Source organism: Camellia sinensis, unplaced genomic scaffold (genome assembly GCF_055761805.1).
Source record: "Camellia sinensis isolate YWXY unplaced genomic scaffold, ASM5576180v1 Unanchor1, whole genome shotgun sequence".
NCBI classification, from domain to species: domain Eukaryota; kingdom Viridiplantae; phylum Streptophyta; class Magnoliopsida; order Ericales; family Theaceae; genus Camellia; species Camellia sinensis.
In genome coordinates this window covers 10,570,668-10,593,230 of record NW_028128987.1, presented here as the reverse complement: position 1 = coordinate 10,593,230, position 22,563 = coordinate 10,570,668, and the positions used below count along the sequence as shown (strand labels likewise).

The 22,563-nt window shown below is 33.8% G+C and overlaps 1 protein-coding gene across 1 annotated transcript; it reads left to right on the top strand.

Annotated features, from left to right (window-relative positions):
- The first annotated feature begins 11,220 nt into the window (after window positions 1–11,220).
- On the top strand, window positions 11,221–22,158 carry LOC145814078 (uncharacterized). The gene is made up of 5 exons (XM_082910604.1): window positions 11,221–11,291; window positions 17,585–17,622; window positions 17,702–17,861; window positions 18,996–19,137; window positions 20,119–22,158. The coding sequence occupies exons 1-5, from the start codon at window positions 11,221–11,223 to the stop codon at window positions 22,156–22,158; spliced, it is 2,451 nt and encodes an 816-aa protein (XP_082766730.1).
- The last annotated feature ends 405 nt before the right edge of the window (window positions 22,159–22,563 follow it).

Genomic DNA, 22,563 nt, shown 5'->3' with positions numbered 1-22,563 from the left:
TCCGAATACATGCTTTCTGATATCCGATCAACTTAATTTTTTACAAATATGATACACTCAACAAATCTTAAAATGTGAACAGTTCAGATCATCAAAATTGGATCCAAAAGTAGACCCAATGGCTTAACAAGGAGGGAGTTAAGGAGAGAGATGAAGGAGAGGATCTTAATTCAACTATTTAGTCTATCACTTAAGGCTCCATAAAAATCCTTAAAATAATTTTTTAAAAAAAGATCTCAATTTTTTAAAGGATCTGTCTCTAGTCTCAAATCGGACTGGACCGTTTAGTTGGCCTAATGAGCTTGTTTTTGGATCTCGTTTCAATGATCTGAACCGTTCACATTTTAAGATTCGTCGAGTGTATTATCCTTGAAAAAGAAATCACGTGATTAGATAAGGAAAACCACGTTTTTAGATCAATTTTGAATGAACCATTTATTTTATTTTTTCATATAAAATTGATTTGAACACGTGATTTCCGTTTTCCGATTGACTTAATTTTTTTTCGCGGATGATATACTTGACGAACCCTAAAATGTAAACGGTTCTAATTATCGAAACGAGACCAAAAAATAAGCCTAATAAACCCAATAATATCTCTCTAGTCGAATTTGAGACTGGTGTAAAGTCGGTTCCCTTTTTAGAAGTCTTGCAAAATTAAGTCTAATTTAATGTTATTTTCAAAAAACTTAAAGCCACTACTGAACACATTCGCAATCACTCCCACAACCTTTTGGAATCACTAAATTTAGAAATGTCCTAATTTTTTCACAATTTTTTTAGATCTTTACCCTATAAAAGGAAACCACCACATGATCAAATATCAATACTTTCCTTCCTTTGGACAGACCAAGTTAGGGTTGGTTTGGAGTGGGATTGGCTTTTTGGCTTTTTGATTTTTTTTGACTATTTTAACCTGGGTTAAAAAATTTGGTTTGGGAAGGACTTTTTGGCTTTTTTTGCTTTTTTTATAAGAGAAGAGTGTAATGATTATGGATTGAATGTGATGTTTTATTTTTTGTGATTAAAATAGCTTATTTTATCTTTTGTAGCTAAAATAACCAAAAAAAACCCCTAACCCAACTTGCCAAACGGAGGCTTAATTAGTCTGCATTATTTGATCGGAGTGTGTATTATTACTTTTGGACTTTTTCTTTCTATTTATTTACCAAATGGATTATTGGAATGGCTAATTTTTATATTATTATTCTCTATATCTTTTTATGTTTTATTTTGTGGATTTTATTTCGGACCCATAATAATGATTTGAATTGTTTATTTCGTGAACACAGTAAAAATGAATTGTGCAAGAAATAATTTTTTTATACAATAAAAAGATTGATATAGAAAAAAAATAATTTCATCAAACATATTAAACAAGTGAACAAATCATGAGTTTAAACTTCAAAATGTCTATTTTAAAAAATAAAATATGATTTTTACATCTATTCATTGATATCCGATTATATTAATTTTTTTACAAACAATTGATTTACGATATGAAGGTTTTAGATCATCACTATAGGCTTAGAGCATGGCTCAAAAATAAGGTACGAAAAATATATAATGAAGCATGGAGAAAAATTATTCCCTATTTTAGTTTGAGAAATTATTCAGGCAACACTTACTAAGGGTGTGTTTGGTAACGTTTACGTTTTCAGTTTATATTTATAAAAATTTTATAAACTGGTTTATGTTTATTTTTTGTTTATTTTTAGAAAAACATAAACTAAAAACGCGTTTGGTAATTGACAAAATGTTTAAAAAAATTTAAAAATATAAAAAAGAGTGAGAAATGACAAGTGGTGGCAAGTGGCGGCGGAAGACGATGGTGGAAAGTGGTGACGATGGGTGGCGGTGGGTGGTGGGAGGTGGGTGGGTGGGTGACGGTGACGGTGGCGGGTGGTGGTGGTGCGCGGGTGGTGGGTGGTGGTGACAGGTGGGTAGCGGATGGCGGGTGGTGGTAGGTGGTGGGTAGGTGGTGGGTGGCGGGTGGGTGGGTGACGGTGACGGGTGGTAGCGAGTGGGTGGGGGTGGTGGTGGTGGTGGTGGTGGCGGGTGGGTGACGGATGGCAAGTGGTAGTGGGTGGTGGCGGTCGGATGGTGGGTGGTGATGGTGGGTGGGTGGGTGACGGTGGCGGGTGATAGGTGGTAACGAGTGGGTGGTGGCGGTGGTGGTGGCAGCGGCGGGTGGTGTGTGGTGATAGTAAGTGGGTAGCGGATGGTGGGTGGTGGTGGTGGGTGGATGGGTGGGTGGGTGACGGTGGCGGGTGGTAAGTGGTAGTGAGTGGGTGGTGGTGGTGGTAGGTGGTGGTGGCAGGTGGGTGGCGGGGGGTGGTGGTAGTTGGTGGGTGGGTGACGGTGGCGAGTGGTAGAAAGTGGGTGGTGGTGGTGGTGGGTGGTGGTGGCAGGTGGGTGGCGAGTGGGTGGTGGTGGTGGTGGCGAGTGGGTGGCAGGTGGGCGGTGGTGGTGGGTGGCTGGTGGTGGCAAGTGGGTGGTGAGTGGTGGTGGCAAGTAAGTGGCGGGTGGTGGTGGCGGGCGGTGAATGGTAGTGGCAGGTAGTGAGTGGTAGTGGGTGGATGACATGTAGGTGGTGGTGGTGGTGGTGGCGAGGGGTGGGTGGTGATGGCAAGTGGGTGGCAGGTGGGTGGTGGGCGGTGAGTGGTGGCGGCAAGTGGTGGTGGTGGAGGGTGGGTGGTGGGTGGTGGCGGCGGATGACGGTGGTGGAAAACGGTGGCGGGTGGTGGCTAATGTTGGGTGATAAAAAAAAAAAAAACTGAAAACTCAAAATGGAAACACATTTTTTGTGTTTTCATTTTTTGGCCAAATTTATAAACTGAGACCACTGATTTATAAATCAAAAATTTTACCAAACAAGTTTTTATTTGAGTTTTTAAAATTTTTGTAAATATAAACAGAAAACTGAAAACGTAAGTGTTACCAAACGGCACCTAAGATTTTTGTGTTGATAAATTATGTAAATGGTCCTTATAATTTATATGATGTGTCAATTTAAGGGTTGTTTGAAATATTTTAAATAAGTGTACTTTTTGACTTTTTGAACTAAAAAGTTGAGGAAAAAAATATAGTTGTTTGGGTTAATTTTTTAACTTTTTATGGAAAAATGTGTATTAAAAAATTATATAAATTAATGTGTAAGGGAAAATTAAGATTGGGAGTTGTGCAGCTGTACTTTTTGACTTTTGGTGAATAGTGATAAATTTTTAACTTTTGAGTACCTTTTTGACTTTTTAGCTTTTTTTCAACTTGCCAAACTTGGCCTTAGTCCCTATTATTTTAATTTACTTAATTCTGTCCTTTAATTTAACGGATTGTGTCATATTAGTCTAATAAATAAGTGTTGTTAGATGTGGTAGACGGAAAGTCAAACGATGTGCCAATTTAGTTATGTAGTTTACACAATATGTCAATTTGGTCCTTGTCAAAATTGAGCAAATTAAAACAACACAAGCCAAATTGACACATCATGTAAATTAAAGGGATCAAATTAACAAATCATTTGAACACGTGATGACTTTTCGTCTACTAAACCTAATAGTCGTTATTTATTGGACTGATATGACACAATCTATTAAATTAAGGGACAAAATTGAGCAAATTAAAATAATAGGGATCAAATTGATACATCGTATAAACAATAGAGACCATTTGCATAATTTACATTTTTGTGTCATGCACAAACTAATGGAAAATGCCTTAGACCACTAATTAGTGGTGGCTCTAATGATGTAACAGTGGGTCCCACCTATTATCATAGTGTATTTGTGCCTTGATTTTTTTTTTTTTTTTTTTTCAATTTCTATCTCACTAGTGGTGGAGTTAGTGATGACAAATTAGTGATCTATAGCATTACCCCAAACTAATAGTATAGCCAAACATATTTTATTCTTAAATTCATGTTTTTCATGTTTTAAAATGCCCCAAAAAAACTTTTATATCAAATTTTTTTTGTTCTCATTATTTTAAAATACTTGAGTCATTAAATATGTAAAAATATCTTAAAGATTTTTATTATTATTTATATGTAATATTATGATTTAAATAAGTATATTTTTTAATTTTTTACGAAAAGACATACAATGTGGTAAAGAATAATATAATCTAAATAAGAAATGATATAACACAAATAAGATAAAAATATTTTAAAAAAATGCTAAAATAGCTTAACCCAAACAATGAAGATCAAAAATAATAAAAATCAAAGTGAGCTGAAGGAAATACACAGATAATAAGATTCACACGCCAAGTGGTGAAAGTCAAATTGCTGGTGACGAAATTAGAAATTTTCTAATATCCTTTTATTTTTTGGACTAAAATTATCGCCTTAAAAAGTGTATTTTTTAGCACAAAATTATTTTATGTGCATTTATTAGTGATTTTTAAAAATGTTATCACTAAGGCTATATTTATTTTGACGTAAAACGTCTTTGTCAAAAATATTTATTTATTTTTTATTATTTGGTTGAAAAAAAAGTAAGTAAAACATTTTTTTGAAAAAATATTTTTGCATTATTTTTTCAAAAATAACTTGATTTCGAAAATTTCGTAAGTCAATTTTTACAAAGTTAACTCTCACTCAATACATTTTTAACACACTTAGCCTTTTTAAATAAGTATTTTAATTCCTTAAAAAGTTATAAATGACACTTTATTGAATCAAAATTTTTCTTTCAAGCAATAAAATATTTTGTTTCAAATATCAATCAAACATCGAAAAATAAAAACAAAAGTATTTTTTTTAAATAAAATATTTTACGTCAAAACAAACGGAGTTAAATTTTTTTTTTTTTTTTTCAAAACGGCTTTTTCGTTATGACTAAAATTTGTCTCTTAATATTTTTTGTAATAAAATTTTCATTATTAGAGACCAAAAAAAAATTAATCTTTAAAACTGTTATAGGTTAGTATGTTTTGGTTTCAGTTCTCTGAATTTAATTTTTTTTAAATTGAGTTTTTTATTTTGTGTTTTTTTGTTTTTAGTAAATATTTTTAAAATTTTAAGCATTTTTTTTTTACTTTTTTCGATACACCTTACTTAGATACATCTAAAAAGTAAAATATTTGTGAAAAAATATTTCAAAAAATTAATAAATATATAAAAATATAGTGAATTTTCATTTTTTTTTATATTTTTGTTATTTAGTATACTTATATTATGTGTGTCTAAAAATTTTAAAAATTACTTAAAATATTAAAAATATTCAATAAAAACAAAAATATATATATATAAAATAAAATTATTTTAAAAATATTTTTAAAAAACTCAAACCAAACAAGCTACCTTCATGGGAGAAGAGTGATATGCAAGTACCAACTGTCGGTGGTATTTGGATGTCATAAATAATGTAATGATAGCTGGATGAATGCTTTTTTTGCACCTCATGCACGTGGCGTATGCCTAACGCTCCTGTCATGTACTTTTGAGAAAATTAGTGATGAATCTAATTAAATAATTAAAAAATTATATAAAGCATTAGGTTTAATAGATATTTTTTATTGATAAGATTTATTTTTTTATAAAATAATTTGGTGAGAAATTATACTTTTAGCTATCAAATTTTTAGTTGTCGAAGGCTCTTTTTTAGCCATTGAAAGTCAATGACGATTTAAGTTTTTCGTCACCCAATTAATTGCCGAAGGCTTGTCGGCAACAGTTAATTGCGACTAAATTTACGTTGGTTGCTAATTATTTTATCTTTGGCTACTAAAACGAACTTAGTCCCCAACAGACACTTTTTGGCAATGAAAGATTTAGTCAACAAAAGTAATCAAATCAAAATGAAATTATTTTTCAGCGATTAAAATATTTAGTCGCTAAAACATTTTAGCGGCTAATAATAATGCATTTAGCGACTACATATTAACCGCCATTTTATGTCACCATAAGCCACCAGATAGTTTAGTCGTCGTTATTTTTCACGGCTAAACATTTTAGTCGCCCACAAACTGGATATTTTCATTTCATTGTATTTTACAATCAAACATTTTAATTGTCGAAAAATGTCATGTTCTTTCGTGACTAAGGGACTGTTTGTTACAGCTTTTGGAGTGATTATAGCTTATTTTGATTGGGGAGTCTGTGCCAGACCGCTTAGTGCAACTTCTGCTTATAGCTTATTAGGCAGAAATAGCTTAAATAAGTTGAAAAAAAAAATTGATTATTTGAAAGTTAGGGTTGACGTGCTTTTAGCTATTCCTTTCTGATTATCAACTTTTAACTTAAAAAAAACGCCACCAAACAGGGCCTAAAACAAAGTAGAGCAACCTCAAGTATTGCACTGAAATTCTTTATTTGAAATCTTGGGTTCGGTTTAGTGGTCTTATAATCACATCTTAGGATGTGATGATGAGAATGTCAAGAGTTCGAATAGCGACGATCGTTTTTGTTATGAGAATAGTAGAGAGAGAGAAAATAATATGTATTGTATATATTCAATTCATCAATTACAATAGGAGAAGCCTGTATATATAGGGCAAGAAACCTACGTGTATAGGAAACCTAGGTGTACAAGAATACAAGAGTCCTAAGTATAATATGAATAGATAACAACTAACACCCCGCCTCAAGCTCAAGGTGGTAAGGCAGATAGTAACTTGAGCTTAGCGAGAAGATCAGAGAAGCGTCTTGGAAGATGAGCTTTAGTGACGAGGTCGACAGTCTGCTCAGCAGAGGTAACAAAGAAAAGACGAACAATGCCCCTAGTAACATGCTGACGTATGAAGTGGCAACCTATCTCAATATGCTTGGTGCAATCATGGAAGACATCATTATGTGCAATCTAAATAGCACTCTGGTTGTCACAATAAAGATTGGTGGAAGAAGAATGAGAAACTCCCAAATCAGAAAGAAGCCAACGAAGCCACACAAGCTCCTGAATAGTGTCAGCAAGAGCACGATACTCAGCCTCGGTACTAGAATGAGCAACAAGAGTTTGCTTCTTACTACGCCAGGCAATAAGAGAGGTGCCCAAGAAGAAGCAGAACCCAGTAGTGGAACGAGACGGTCAGTAGGATCCCCCGTCTAATCTACATCAGAAAAAGCATGAAGCTATAGAGAAGATTGTGCGGAGTAGTGAAGACCATGAAATAAAGTTCCTTTGAGATAACACAAAATGCGAATCAGAGCATCATAGTACGAAGAACGAGGGGCAGCCATGAATTGACTGACAATGTAAACAGCATAAGGAATATCTAGACGAGTAACCGTGAGATAAGCAAGACTGCCAACTAGCTAACGATATTTTGTGGCATTAGACAATAGGGAACCTTCAAGAGGTGTAAGATGATTCTGAGGATCAACAGAAGTAGTGGCAATCTTGTAATCGGTAAGGCCAGCACGAGCCAAGAGATCAGAAGTATACTTAGCCTGGGTAAGAAAGTAACAAAATGAATCTTGAGAAATTTCCAAGCCAAGGAAGTAGCTAAGCAAACCCAAATTTTTCATCTCAAACTGACGACAAAGAAACTGTTGGCAACTAGAAATACCCGTGGGGTCATCTCCAGTGATAATCATATCATCCACATAGAGAAGAAGGAGAATAGTACCACGCTCCGTCTTATGTATAAACAAGGCAGAATCATGGGCACTAGAGGACAAGCCAAAGTCACAAATAGTAGAGCTGAACTTGGCAAACCAGGCGCGCAGAGCTTGTTTCAAACTATACAAAGCACGATGAAGTTTGCAAACTTTGTTTGATGGAACAAAAGAACCAGGAGGAGGTTGCATATAAACTTTCTCAGTGAGATCACCGTTGAGGAATGCATTCTTGACATTTATCTGATAAAGACTCCAGTGGCGAGCAGCAGCCACTGCAAGCAAGCTGCAAACGGAAGTAAGACGAGTAACATGAGCAAATGTTTCTTCATAGTTAATGTCATACTCTTGAGTAAACCCTCGGGCGACAAGGCAAGCTTTATAACGCTTAATGGAACCGTCGGAATGAGTCTTGAGCTTGTAAACCCATTTGCAACTAACAGTACTCTTGCTAAAAGAAAGATCAACCACATCCTAAGTATGAGTTTTATCGAAAGCCTGCAATTCATCAGTCATAGCTTGTTATCAAATAGGATTAGAACAAGCTTCTTGATAGGAAGTAGGCTCATGAGAGGAAAAGGCAGCGAAACCAACAATATAATCATGGAAAAGAACATAAAGTTACCTTACACGTATGGAATGACGCTCTGGTAGAGGAGAAGCCTCAACAGGAGAAGGTGTAGGGCCATCAGCAGACACAGGATCCTCAGGATGGACAATAGGCATAGGCGGTTGTGAAAGCATGGAGTCAGAATCTGCATCAAAGTCATTAGAAAACAGGTATCTAGAGAGATTAGTAAAGATCGGTAAGTGGGTGGACTGTGGTAAGTGAAACTTGGAAAGATTTAAGAACATTTTGTGTTCCCAGAAGACCACATGACGGGAAATACGAAATCGCTTGGAGATAGGATCCCAACAACGATACCCTTTATGTTCTATACCATACCCCAAAAAACAATAAAGATGAGAGCAAGTTTTCTAGTTTAGTGTGTTCATCAGACTGAGTAGTAGAACAAAACAAGTAGAACCAAAAACTTTAAAAGTAGTGTAGTCAGGAGGAGAACCATACAAGCACTTGTAAGAGGAAATATTAGCTATGACAAGTGTAGGTACACGATTTATGGTGTGGATGGCAGTGAGAGTAGTTTCCTCTCAAAATTATTCAGGACAAGAGGATGAGATGAAAAGAGCCCAGGTAATGTCTAGAATATGACGATGCTTCCTTTCAGCTCGTCCATTTTGTTGGGACGTGCCTGCACAAGAGCAATAAGATAGGATACCATTAGCCCAAAGAAAAGAAAAAAAATCAGAATCCAAGTACTCTTTAGCATTATCAAAACGAAATATTTTAATAGTACGAGAAAACTGAGTGCAAGCCATGGTAGAGAAATCATAATAAATCTGTTTAAGTTCAGATCGATTTTTGAGAAGAAAAAACCAAGTATAACAAGAAAAATCATCAACAAAAATCATAAAATATCTTGAGCCCCCCATGGTCGGTGTGGGGGAAGGTCCCCAAATATCTGAATGCATAAGATCAAAAGGAGCAGTAGACATAGAAGTACTGTTATTAAAAGATAAAGCAGGTTGGTTAGCAATTTGACAAGATAAACAATCGACATCTTCAAGACGAACACAGCCTAACTGACTACTAGAAACTAAAGTTTTCAAACGATTAAAAGAGACATGTCCTAAACGACAATTCTAAAGCTGTAAAGAAGACAATGAAAAAGTAGATGCAGCAAAGGAAGCAATGGGAGCAACAGTAGATGATGTGGAAAGAGCAGCAGTAGATGATTTGCGAGGAATGCAAAGATGGATAAGCTCGAACAGACGTCCATGCTTACGGCCTATCCCAAGGATTTGTCTCGTCTAAGGGTCCTGCACCAAACAACCATTAGCAAAAAAGGTAATGGTTAGACCAAGTTCACATAACTAACCAACAGAGATAAGGTTCAAGTGAAGAGCAGAAATGTGATAAGCATCAAAGAGAGACACAGTAGAAGTAGAAATGTGACCAGCGTGGCGGATAATCATATAAGAACCATCAGCAATGTGTATGATGGGGATAGAAGACGATGATGATATAGAAGAAAACATAGTGGAGTCAGAAGTCATATGATTACAGCATGCGGAATCAAAATACCAGGGAGAATTACCTGAAGTCACGGAAAAAGCAGTAAAGGGAGGAGTATCGGATTTGGTAAGCACCTGTTGGATGAGGGACTCAACATCATTCATAGGGAATGAAGGAGTTGCGGAATCAGTGAGTGGTGAGTAGAAGAACCCTCAGAGGCAACAACAACAAAGCGAGAACCTTGGCCAGATTTGGACTGATAACCAGAACGAGAAAACATTTTCTTGGAGGGGGCTCGAAGACATTAGCGTTAAAGATGACTGGGAGCAGTCTTATGGCAAGTCAAACATTCACGAACCTAGCACTAAACAAAAGAATGAGTGGCTGGCAGGCCACGGTTGAGACAATACTGGCATGAACTAGCGGGCTGTGAAGGTAAGGAACTCTGTGATGATGGTGTAGCAAGAACAAAATCCATATTCTGAGTTTTGAGAGTCCCAAAACAAGTCTCCTCTGATAATAGTTTAGTAATGGCTTGCTCTAAAGCGGACAAGGGTAAATGATAGAGCAATGAAGCACATACGAGCTCAAAAGTGCTATGAAGAGCCATAAGGAATTGTAATAGTTACTGATGATTCCGATAAGTAATAAATAGCTTTGCATCCTCAAAATATGCCCACGAAGGCTCAAAAAGAGCTAGCTGGTCCCAAACAGATGACATCTGAGATCAGAAGTCATTGATAGACTGACCGGGTGCCTAGCACATGTGATGAAGAGTTTACAACAGTTGATATTGATGAGCATGGCCAGTGGTTTGATAACGGTCCCTCAAGAAATCCCAAATTGCTTTGGCAGGGGAAGTAATTTGAGCATCATCCTGGAACCGGCCAAACTGGAGATGAATGTAGGGAACTGAGGTAGCTCGGAACCAGGTGATTATTTGATAATTCTTACTTTCTCATTCATCAAGACAATCATCGAAGGCAGAGTCAGTCTCATCCTCCTTCTAGTTGGGTTTGGGAAGAGCACCAATAATGATCCGCCAAAGACGTTTCCCTTTGATGAAGCTGGAGAGAGCTTGGGCCCAACTAACATAATTTGACCCATCAAGGATGACAAAAACAGAGTGGATGTGCTTGGTACGATCCATAATGCTCAAATAGGGCCAAAAAAAAAAAGAAGATGGTGATTTGTAGAGGTTGATTTTGCCAAGACAGAACCCACCAGCAAATTCAGGAGGCCGAAAATAAGTAGGATATAGTCTGAACAGGCCAAAAACACACCTAGAAAGGCAAGTAAACGGCTGGTCAAAGTGGGTTGACCAGTCTGGTCAACTTAGGGTTGATGTCACAGCAAGAGGGTGACGTCAGCGTGCGCGACGCACGTTAGCAAAGAGGCGCACGATGCACGATAGCAGCAGTAGCAATGGTGCGCAAGAAACCAGGGCTGACATCAACTGACGTCAGAAACACGCGGCTCACGTTAGCAGATGAGGCTGTGGCGCACGATAGCACGAGACAAGTGCAGGAGGCGCATGAGGCACGTTGGAAAACGGGACAATGCGTTTCCAAGCTTTTGGAGGCGTGTGATGGCGCGTGGAGCTTCGAATGACGATGAGGCTGGTGGCGTTGGCTTCGTCTTGAAGAAACGAAAAAGATGGTATAAGCTAATTGTTGAAATAGAAAAGGACTTGATGCGTCGAAACATAAGGAAGCAATCTGCCAAAAAAAAAAAAACGTGATGAAGAAGAAAATGAGGTTAAAAAAAACCCTAGGCTCGGATGAGAATAATAGAGAGAGAAAATAATATGTATTATATATATTCAATTGATCAATTACAATAGGAGAAGCCTGTATATATAGGCCAAGAAACCTAAGTGTACAGAAAACTTAGGTGTATAAGAATACAAGAGTCTTAAGTATAATATGAATAGACAACAACTAATACCTTTAATTATAATTTAATTTTATTAATAAATTAACATTTTACAATTTTAATAAAAAAAACTAAAAAATTAAATAAAACCCTTTATTTATTTATAATTATCTCTTTATTTACTTCTTCTTCTTCTTCTTTTAGAAACATCTTCTCAACACTGCATTGGAAATGGGAGCAATGGCAGTTTCGTACATTTTCTAAAAACACAATCAGCTTGATTGTTTTCATTTTTTAAAAAATACTTTTCAAAAAATTTTATTTTTTTATTTTTCGTATTTTTTTTGTTTTTACTGAATTTTTTTAACATTTTAAGCAATTTTTTTACTTTTTAGACACACCTAACATAAATACGCATAAAAATCAAAAAAAAAATGTAAAAAAAATCTTTTAAAAATTCACTAAATACCAAAAATACAAAACAAATTCAAAAATTCAGTACTTTTTTTTTATTTTTATGTATTTATTAATTTTTTAAAATATTTTTTCACAAATTTTTTACTTTTTAAATACATCTAACTAAGGTGCATCTAAAAAAGTAAAAAAAATGTTTAATATTTAAAAAATATTTACTAAAAACAAAAGAATACGAAAACCAAAAAACTCAATTTTCAAAAAACTTAATTTAGAAAACTCAAACCAAGCACACTATATGGTGATCTTTTATGCTAGATGTTGCCAAAAGCATAAAGCTGGAAGGAGAACACGACAGTAACACTTTTTGTTGCGTTTGGTAGAGTTTTCTAAATATGATTTGAGATTAGAGTTATATTTTGAGTTTGTGAGTTTCGGAATTATTATTTGAGTGTGAAAAATTTGTTTGGTGAAAGAGTTTTGAAAAGAGTTTTGAATTGAGTGAAAAATTTTTGATGTGACATATGATATTTGATATAAAAATTTACAACTCATAACCAAACACATAACTCAAACTTCTATTAAAGCTTATAAATTTTTTTTAAAAATTCAAAAATATTTTTTATTCAATATACAAAAATTAAAATGTGTAAAAAAAAATTTGCATTGTTCCAGTCAACCGGTCGGACGACCGATTAGTCCAAATTTTTCCGTTTTTAACTAAGTTTTCAAAAGTGAGTGTGAAATTAATTTTTGAAAGCCACAACTAAATACCATATGCAAACTAAGAGCTAAAATCACAATTCTAAAGCTCTTCCAAACAGAGCCTTTATTTATTTCCGATGTAACAAAAAAAAAAAAAAAACAAAAAAACAAAAACAAAAACAAAAACAAACAGTACCATTCTTCTAGTTTTATTTTTTATTTTATTTTTTAAGGAAGCAGAGCACTCTCTAGTCGGCGCTCTTTCGGCCACTGGGAACCACGATAGGTCTCATTTTTTTAATTTTTTTAAAAAAATAATAACGTATAAATTATTTATTAAGAAAATTAAATAGATCTAATAAATATAGTCATATTATTTTATCATATCTGACTCTCAAAATATGAATGGTATAATTTTTAAATAATATTTATCAATTTTTTTATAAATAAATATCATAAATTAACGTGACTACAATTATTGGATAGATTTAATTTCTTTATTGATAATCTATACATTATAGTATAAAAAATCAACTATTTGAATAATTGAAATAAAACTCGTGATAGGTTTCATAAATTGAAATAATACCGTTCACTTCTCAAATTTTTGAGACAATATTTCTAAATTTATTATTTTAGAGTCATAAGCACAAAAATAATTTGAAAAATTATATTATTTCTAGTTATCTATCTATTTGGGTATATGTTATTTATTTATTTATCCACCACTATTACAGTCGGTGACTTTTCCGACGATAACGAATTTGCCAACCACGTTGGTCGACATCGATTTTTAAGAATAAAAAGAAAAACTACAAATAAAAAGGAGTATAATTTTTTTTTCCCTCAAACTATTTCACCTTGTTCTTTACTACCAATATTTCCTAAATAAAATATAATAAAAAAAATATGATAAACACAACATTAGTCAATTTTGAATATCTATAACTTACGATTTTTTCACTCACTGCACTTTGATACGTGGACGGACGTATCTACATCAACATTTTGTAAGATAATTAACGTGGGTCCACCAATTATATTATGTTTAGCTATTAACAACAGGCAAAGGTCTTCTTCTCTCATTTTTCATTATTTAAAAAAAATTAAAGTAGATCAATGGGGTTAATATATATGTGTGTATATATAGATGAGTTATACTAGGAATGTTGATATTTGTGGAGTTAATTATTTCAAATGTCATAATTTAATTTTTTTTTAGGTCTTGTTTGTTTATTATATATAAGGGACGAACACTACAACAAAAACATACTTTAGTGGCACTACACTAGTGGCACATTTTTAGAAAATGCCACAAAAAATGATATTTAGTGGCACGTTTTTGAAAAATGCCACAAAACGACAAACATAAAAGGTTCTAGTGACATTTCAATGAACAAGTGTCACAAAACTATAACAAAAACATACTTTAGTGGCACTACACTAGTGGCATATTTTTAGAAAATGCCACAAAAATGATATTTAGTGGCACGTTTTTGAAAAATGCCACAAAACGACAAACATAAAAGGCTCTAGTGACATTTCAATAAATAAGTGTCACAAAACTAAAACTAAAACACATTTTAGTGACACTACATTAGTGGCATGTTTTTAGAAAATGCCATGAAAAAAATATTTGGTGACACATTTAGAAAATGCCACCGAACCACAAACATATAAGGCTCTAGTGGCATTTCGATAAAGAAATGTCATATCGATTTTATGGCGTTTTATAAAAGAATGACACAAGAAATTAATTTAGTGACATTTATCAACAAATGCCACTAAACTTTAGTAGCAATGACATTTTTTAAAAAATGTCACTAAACTAAGTTGGTGCAAGTTACTTTTCATGGCATTTTGAGAACTGCCACTTAGTCAAAAACTTTCCAAGTTATCTAATGGCATTTTTTTAAAAAAAAAATTGCCAATATACTTCCAAAATTTTTAAAATGCACAAAATAACTATAAACAAATAAATTGAACTCAATATAATACAGTATGTTTTTCAACTGTACTTAGCCACATTTACAAAATTGAACTCAAATAAATTCAGCTCAATATAATAAAATTTGAAATTGGCCTCCGATAAAATGATAAAGTTTCTAATTTGAGTCAAAATAAAAAAACTTAGTGTCAAAATCAATTTAATTGAAATTACAGGAATTAAAATTAAACAATAGCCAAAAATAAAGGACTAACACTGTAATTTGCCCTAATTGTTAGCATTTTTTTAATGAAAAAAATGCATATGTTATTCTTTTAGAGGCAAAATTATAGATTTGCTCAAATCAATAAATTAATCTCAACCAATTTAGTAATCATTTTTCGTAAAAAATACTAACGGTATTATCAATTAGACCAAATTAATACAAACTTAAGATTAATCTAATTAAGAGTGTAAGTACCCAAGTTGCTATTTATTTATTTTGATACTAAAATGTGAACAAAATCATTTCAAAATAAATAAATTAATTGACTTTTGGTATACCAGTAATAAATTAATTGACTTTTGGTATACCAGTTTAACACTTCATTACCAATTCTCTATATAATAAATAAATTAATTGACTTTTGGTATACCAATTTAAGACTTCATTACCAATTCTCCATATATATATATATATATACATATATAGAGTATAGATTATAGATTTGATAAAAACAAAGGAACTGAGACTTACGGGAAAGCAAAGGAAAAAAATCACTAAACTACACCAAGTGAATTAGAGTAGCTGTGGGATAAAATTGATTTTGGTGAATCAATCCAATACACGAATCCAACAAATCTGAGATACCCCAATCCACAAGTCGAACAAATCTAAAATTGGTGAAGCAAAATCAGTTTTGGCGGGATAACGAGGCGGGAGTGAAATAATGAAGCCAGGGTTTTTCATTCTTCATCTTTTACGCCACTCTTATCTAACATCTACACCACAAATTTGCAGTTTTTTCATCTTCAACAATCTACTGAGTTTGTTAGGTATTCTTTCTCCCTTTCTCACTCTCACACACAGAAGACCTCTATTTTTCTCTCTTATTTATGATCTTCGTATAAAACTTGATACAATATGAAAATCTAATCTTTTAACCTATGAATGTATTAATTTTCATCTTTCGACATCAAGGGTTAATTGTGATTTACTATTATTGTATTTATGTTGTGATTTTATATAATGACATGCTAGTGTTTGTTTAAATGTCTCAATGAGATCTTGCATAAGTTTGCTCTTATTTTTTTATTTTTTTTTCTCCTGTTGTAAGGATGAATAAGAAAAAGAAAAGTTTAAAAAATAATCATTATTATTAGATTTTGTTTTTATTTTATATTAGATATTTGTTCAATGTTTATGTGGCTGTTGATGAATTTTTTTTTAAACGTTTTTTTTGGGTTTCTATGGATAATAATTTGCTGATATGGGTAGATGAATTCTATTTTTCCAAGTTAGTTATGTGATCCAATGTTTGGGGTACCATGCTATGCCTAAAATTTACTATCATATGCTGTCATATGATGATTTAACTGAAACATACCAGTGGCACAAGCAAAAATTAAAACTACATGGGGCCATACTTGATAATGAAGTTATAATTATTTCTTTCGTAGCAACTGTATCGTACGCAACTATATTAAAAGATACATTTTTAGCATAAACAATGAAAAATATCATTAAATCCACAAATAAAATTGTCAATCACGAAAGAGTATTTTTGGCTCACATCACTCAACACACTCCATAAAAGAGGCCAGCAAGACCTGCAAACAGTTAGCTAACAACATAGCTTGAAACAAATAGTTAGAACCAATCCTAAGAGAGATTAGCAGCAAATTAGAACAAATCAACAAAACCCAAGTTTGGTTTGTGCTAAAACATCATTTAATGCCTTCAATTTTATTTTTTCTTCCCCACTAAAATTGCATATGAAAACCAAAATACATCTTCAAAATATACTGCAAAACATAATTGGGTGTTGAGGCCAAAAAAGATCATGATAAAGTCTGAGAGGGCACCTATAGGATGGCATCATAAGAAGTCAAACAAAATAGTTTTCTGGTGAGAGTAACAACACTGGACCATTTTCCATTGGCATTAAAAATAGAAAAAACATAGCTGTTACCTTCCATGAGGTGTCATGGAGCATCTAATGGGAATGGGCAACTTTTTTATGAAACTCAAGCTGCTCATATCTCTCACCAGCTTTATGGAAATTTCAAATTAACCTTTTCAGTTACCCTACAGCAGTTTTAAATGGTGGACATACACACAGAGGAAACTGATATAAAATTTCGCTTCATTTACACCATATCATACAACAAAAACATAACAACCCATGGACAAACCAAGTGTTTTTCAACATGACATTCAGTTCACTAATACTTTGTTATAAGGCTGAAATGAGTCTAAAATAATAAGCACCCCTGTTGACAACAAAATCTGGGCACAACAATATTGTGGCTGTGGCAGTGGCAGCACCTAGGTAGGACAAACAGTGTGGTTTCTTCACCTGGGCAGTAAGAACACAATGTTGCAGCAACCCAACCATGTATAAGAAAAAGTATAAGAAAGAGATAGAAGACGTTTCTTATCTCAATAGAACAAAAACAATCCTTCTAAATTAGTACTTCATTTATTTAAAAGGAAATCAAGAGCGTTGTCAAAACATAACATGAAGCATTCCTCCTAATCAATTAGTACCCAGTTTTTTAAGTTTTGTTCCCACTTGTTCCAATTCTTAGCATACACATAGTAATCATAAGCAGATTGAAAGATTATGAATAGAGTAAAATCAAAATCAATTTTTCTCAAAACCAACACAATGATAATATAATGTACTGCCTGTTGCTCTACTTTGGTCTGTGGGTGCCACTGAACAGTCCTATTTCGTGTTGCTAGGGACTGCTTCTAATGTCAGTTCTGTTTTGGTAAAATCATTTTGGTCTGTGAACGCCTCTGCAGTGTTGCTGTTAGTGGTTTTGCTGTTGCTGCTGCTGCAGGTTTGATCTGTTGTGCAATTTGATTGTTGTGTAGTCTGATCTGCAGTTTGATTGTCGTGTATACCTGATTGTTGTGTAGACTGCTCTGCTCTCTTTTCTGCAATCTTGGGTGTTGCTTGGCAGTGTTGTAGTCATTGGTTCTGCTCCTTACGGTTTAGTTGCTGTCCAGATTTATCAGTAGAGCGGATTGATAGCAGCAGTGGTTTTGTTCCTTACGCCTCATTTCTTGTTCAGCTTTTGTTAGTAGTGTGGATTGGTGATGCTATAGTCTGTAGTGCTACCCTGCTGTGTAGCTTGGGTGAAGTTTTGTTAGTCTGTTATGCTTCTTTTCTGTTTCTTTTTTGTTTTGTTGTTGGTTTCTCACCAACTGGCGCTTGGAGCTTCTGTTAGCTCCAAGCTCCTCCTTATTGATGTCCTGTATCTTTTTTGCATACATTCATCAATAAAGATTTTCTTTGCCGATAAAAAAAAAAAAAAAAGAATGACCCTAATGAAAGTCACAATTTTAAAATAAATAAATAATTGACCTCATTACATAAAAATCAATTATATATCATCTAACTAAGAGTTGATCTCATAACATAAATAATTGATCCCATCACATTAAAAATAAGTAAATAAATAAATTTAAAAAAAAATTACTAACAGTTGCACCATCCCTTTTGCATTCTTAAAAATGTATTTGATTGGGTTAACTCTTTCAATTTTTTAGAAAAAGTTTGTGCTGCCTTTGAATCTCCAATCTAAGTAAACATACAAAGATCCCAAAGGAAAACTGAAAGGAATTATATTCTGAGAAAAATTCAAAAAGAATTTAGATTTTAAATATTTGAAGTTTAAAGTGGAGAAATAAATTGACATGTTGGATTCCAATATTTGGTTTAACTATTGCCTACAAAGCCCCAAGTAAATTCTTAAGATTTGTTTGGATTTCAAGTCAGCACATAGAGTGGTGACAAGGAAGATTATTAAGCATACCACCAAGAACTATGCCCATTTATCTCAAAAGGCTTCCCAGCAAAATGGTTAACGATTATTATTTCTCTATAGATATTTGATTTCAAAGCAAGGCTAACTGCTTACTGCTTGAAGCAACTTCGCTAAAACTAATCTTGACAATTTTTCAAGTCAACACTAATATTTTTGCGCACTAATTTTGACATTTTTTTCTTTATTCTTATCAATATGACTCTAATTCATCACCTTGCATACTTGTATGAATTAGTAATATGCTTTTCTGATGTTGTGTTTATTGGTGGGAATTTTAAGTGTTCTAAAATAGCATAAATGGTTGTACATTCTTTTTCTTCTGAAAAATTTGGCTATCTTTCATATTGGTTCAATGGATATCTGTATGTGTGTTTATTTGTTAGGTTTTGGTGGAAACAAACTGTTGTACTTACTTGGCTTGGACATTCTACTCAGCTCAACCTACAAAGTAATCTTAATGAACTCACCATAGAAAAATTAGAAAATATTAAGATAGTTGTTGAGCCACTGGTTAAACTGCTCAAGGTCTGGTTTGGATTTTGCTTTCCTGGTTCTGGTTAGGTTGACCATTTTTTAGCTGGACTTGGCCTTTTGTTTCTTCTTGATTTTTCTGCCAAGGTTTCTGGAGGAGTTAGGCTGGTGCTGCTTTGGTCTTCATCTGTTTCTAGCAGTGGTTGTTGAGATGATTAGGCCATTGGGCCTGATAGGCTTTTTGATAAACAAATAGATCCATACCAAGATACTTTAAAATTCATACAACTTGTTAAGTTTAAATATGCAGGTTTAGAACTTAGACAGACCAAAGTATTTAAAATATTATAATAATTTTAAAACACATGCTTATAGCATAGGATGCCATTGTGGAACACTATACTCTCATTGTATACATAGTGCAGAAACATGAAGTAATTCCCAGATTAATATTGTAAGTAGTCAGTGTAATATTATAGTTGATTTAATACTAAATTTAGCAGTCAACTGTTTAAAGATATCAACAGGAGAAGATAATTCTAACAAAGAATCTCAACATTTTAATTTAGGACAACAAATTAATGAATTAATATCAAAAGTTGATACCCATATCTGTTCTTCATTAGAGTTCTATACTTAGGAGGAATAGCAGATGCGAAGTGGGCCTATATTTAGATATAATTTCCTAGACATTATTAACTGTTAGTTGCTTGCTTACATGTTCTAAGCCCTGTAGATGTCTTCATCTATATCTAATCTTAGAAATCAACCCGTTGCGCTTAAGAACAACAACCAGAACTAACTGCACAAATTGAGAACAATTTATTTCTTGCATTGACTTTGTAATACTTAAATTCTTTTACATGTTTTCTCTTGACATGAGTTGGCTTATAGTCATGCACCAATATATTATTAGAGTTATGTTCTACATTGTTGTTAGTATCTTATAGTTCTTGCAAAATAAAGTTTAGTTGTTCTTGTCAATCATAACTTACAAAAACTTGTTATTGATATATACATTTTTTAATGTTCTAGAAACACTTTGGACACTTGTTTAATCGAGATTGTTTACTTATGGATAAGACATGGATGTATCGATCAAGATTAAGTGATGCATACCAGAAAGGAGTTGACATGTTTCTCGATTTTGCATTTACTAATGCAAGTTATGAGGATAAGATCATATGTCCATGCATCAAGTGTGGACTTACACTTCCTGTCACTTGGTCAGTTGCATATGATCACTTAGTATGTGATGGCTTCACAAAGGGTTACACTAAATGGGTTTTACATGGTGAAGCATCATCTGTTGCTACAACAGGTCTTGATACGCACATGCAGAATAGGCCACAATTAAATATTGATACACATGGATTAGTACACGAGGCATTTGGAATCTCAAATGACGATGATAGAGTCGATGAAGACCACCCTAAAGATTTGGGAGATAAACCAAATCCACAAGCAGATAAGTTCTACAAGTTGATACATGATGGACAAAAGGAGCTTTATCCACAATGTAGGAATTTTACAAAGCTCTCATTCATCCTTCAGTTATTTCATATCAAGAATTTAGGCGGATGGAGTAATAAATCGTTCACCATGTTATTAGAGTTATTGAAGGAGGCATTCCCAGAGGGTGTAACACTGCCTAACACTGTTTATGAAGTTGAGCAGATAGTCATGGAGTTAGGACTTACTTATGAGAAGATTCATGCATGTCCCAATGATTGCATGTTGTATAGGAATGAGCACAAAACTGATTCTGAATGTTATGTTTGCCATACATCTAGGTATATAACAGAGCAAAATGATTCAGGCAACGAGGCATCCTCTAAAAAAGGCAGCTATAAAACACCTTCTAAGGTTCTACATTACTTTCCTTTGATACCAAGGCTACAAAGGTTATTCATGTCATCCAAAACAGCATCATCTATGAAGTGGCATAAAGAAGGTCGCACCAATGATGGTTGTATGAGACATCCTGCCGATTCTCCAGCTTGGATGACTTTTGACCACCTACATCCTGATTTCGCAGCAGATTGTAGAAATGTTAGACTTGGGTTGGCGTGTGATGGTGTGAACCCTTTCAGAACATTGAGCAGCACGTATAGCACCTGGCCTGTAATTCTTATACCGTATAATTTGCCTCCATGGATGTGTATGAAGCAGACCAATTTTCTATTATCATTGATTATCCCTGGTCGTAGTGCACCTGGAAATAATATTGATGTGTATTTGGAACCTTTAATTGATGAATTAAAGGAATTATGGGTGGATGGAGTAGAGACATATGATGCATCAATTAAACAAAATTTCCAATTGCGCGCAGCATTAATGTGGACTATCAGTGACTTCCCTGCTTATGCTTATTTGTCAGGGTGGAGTACTAAAGGGAAGTATGCATGCCCTTCATTCCACAAAGACACATGCTTCCAGTGGTTGAAGCATGGCCGAAAACATTGTTACATGGGTCATCGTCGATTCTTGGACAAACATCATGCATTTCGAGATGATGAGCGATCTTTTGATGGTACTAAAGAAAAAAGAACTGGACCCAATCCTTTAACTGGTTCTATGGTGTTGGATATGTTACATGGCTTCAATATCACTTATGGAAAGATGAGTACTAATCCAGAATTACCATATAATTGGAAGAAAAGAAGCATATTCTTTGAATTACCATATTGGAAGGATAATCTAGTGCGGCACAATCTTGATGTGATGCACATTGAGAAAAATGTATGTGAGAGCTTGCTTGGAACACTACTGAATTTAGAGGGGAAGACAAAGGATAATCTAAATGCACGTCTTGACTTGAAACTTCAAGGTATAAGGCCTGAACTCCATCCAAAAGAAAATGCAGCAAATAAAACCATCTTGCCTCCTCCTTGTTTCTCATTAAAGAAACAAGAAAAAGATGTTTTTTGTAAATTTTTGAAGACTGTTAAAGTTCCTGATGGTTATGCAGCGAATATTTCACGGTGCATCGACTTAAAGCAGCGTAGAATCTTTGGACTTAAAAGTCATGATTGCCATATTTTGATGCAACAATTACTCCCTTTAGCAATTTGAGGAATGTTGAGTTCACATGTAACTTCACCTTTGATTGAGTTGAGTAATTTCTTTCGAGAGTTATGTTCTAAAGTTGGTTTGGCACAAGACTTTATGCGTCTTGAAAGGCAAATTCCGATAACACTTTGTAAGTTTGAAAAAATATTTCCCCCTAACTTTTTTGACATTATGGTGCATTTGGTGGTTCACTTAGCATCTGAGGCTAGATTAGCAGGACCTGTGCATTATCGTTGGATGTATTCTGTTGAGAGGTAAAGTTTATATTAAATCACATATTTCTTTACCATCATTATTATATTTTACTTTTGTTATTATCCAACATCATTCAAAATTTTGTTTTTTTAACTTACCAAAACATAGGTACTTGAGTAGATTAAAGTCATATGTGCGAAATAGAAGTCGACC

Coding starts and splice junctions, on each gene's coding strand:
- LOC145814078 (XM_082910604.1), top strand. CDS start 11,221: ATGGCGCGTGGAGCTTCGAATGACGATGAGGCTGGTGGCGTTGGCTTC. Junction 17,862..18,995: donor TCATTTCTTGTTCAGCTTTT/GTTAGTAGTGTG, acceptor TTTATTTGTTAG/GTTTTGGTGGAAACAAACTG. Junction 19,138..20,118: donor CACTGGTTAAACTGCTCAAG/GTCTGGTTTGGA, acceptor TTAATGTTCTAG/AAACACTTTGGACACTTGTT.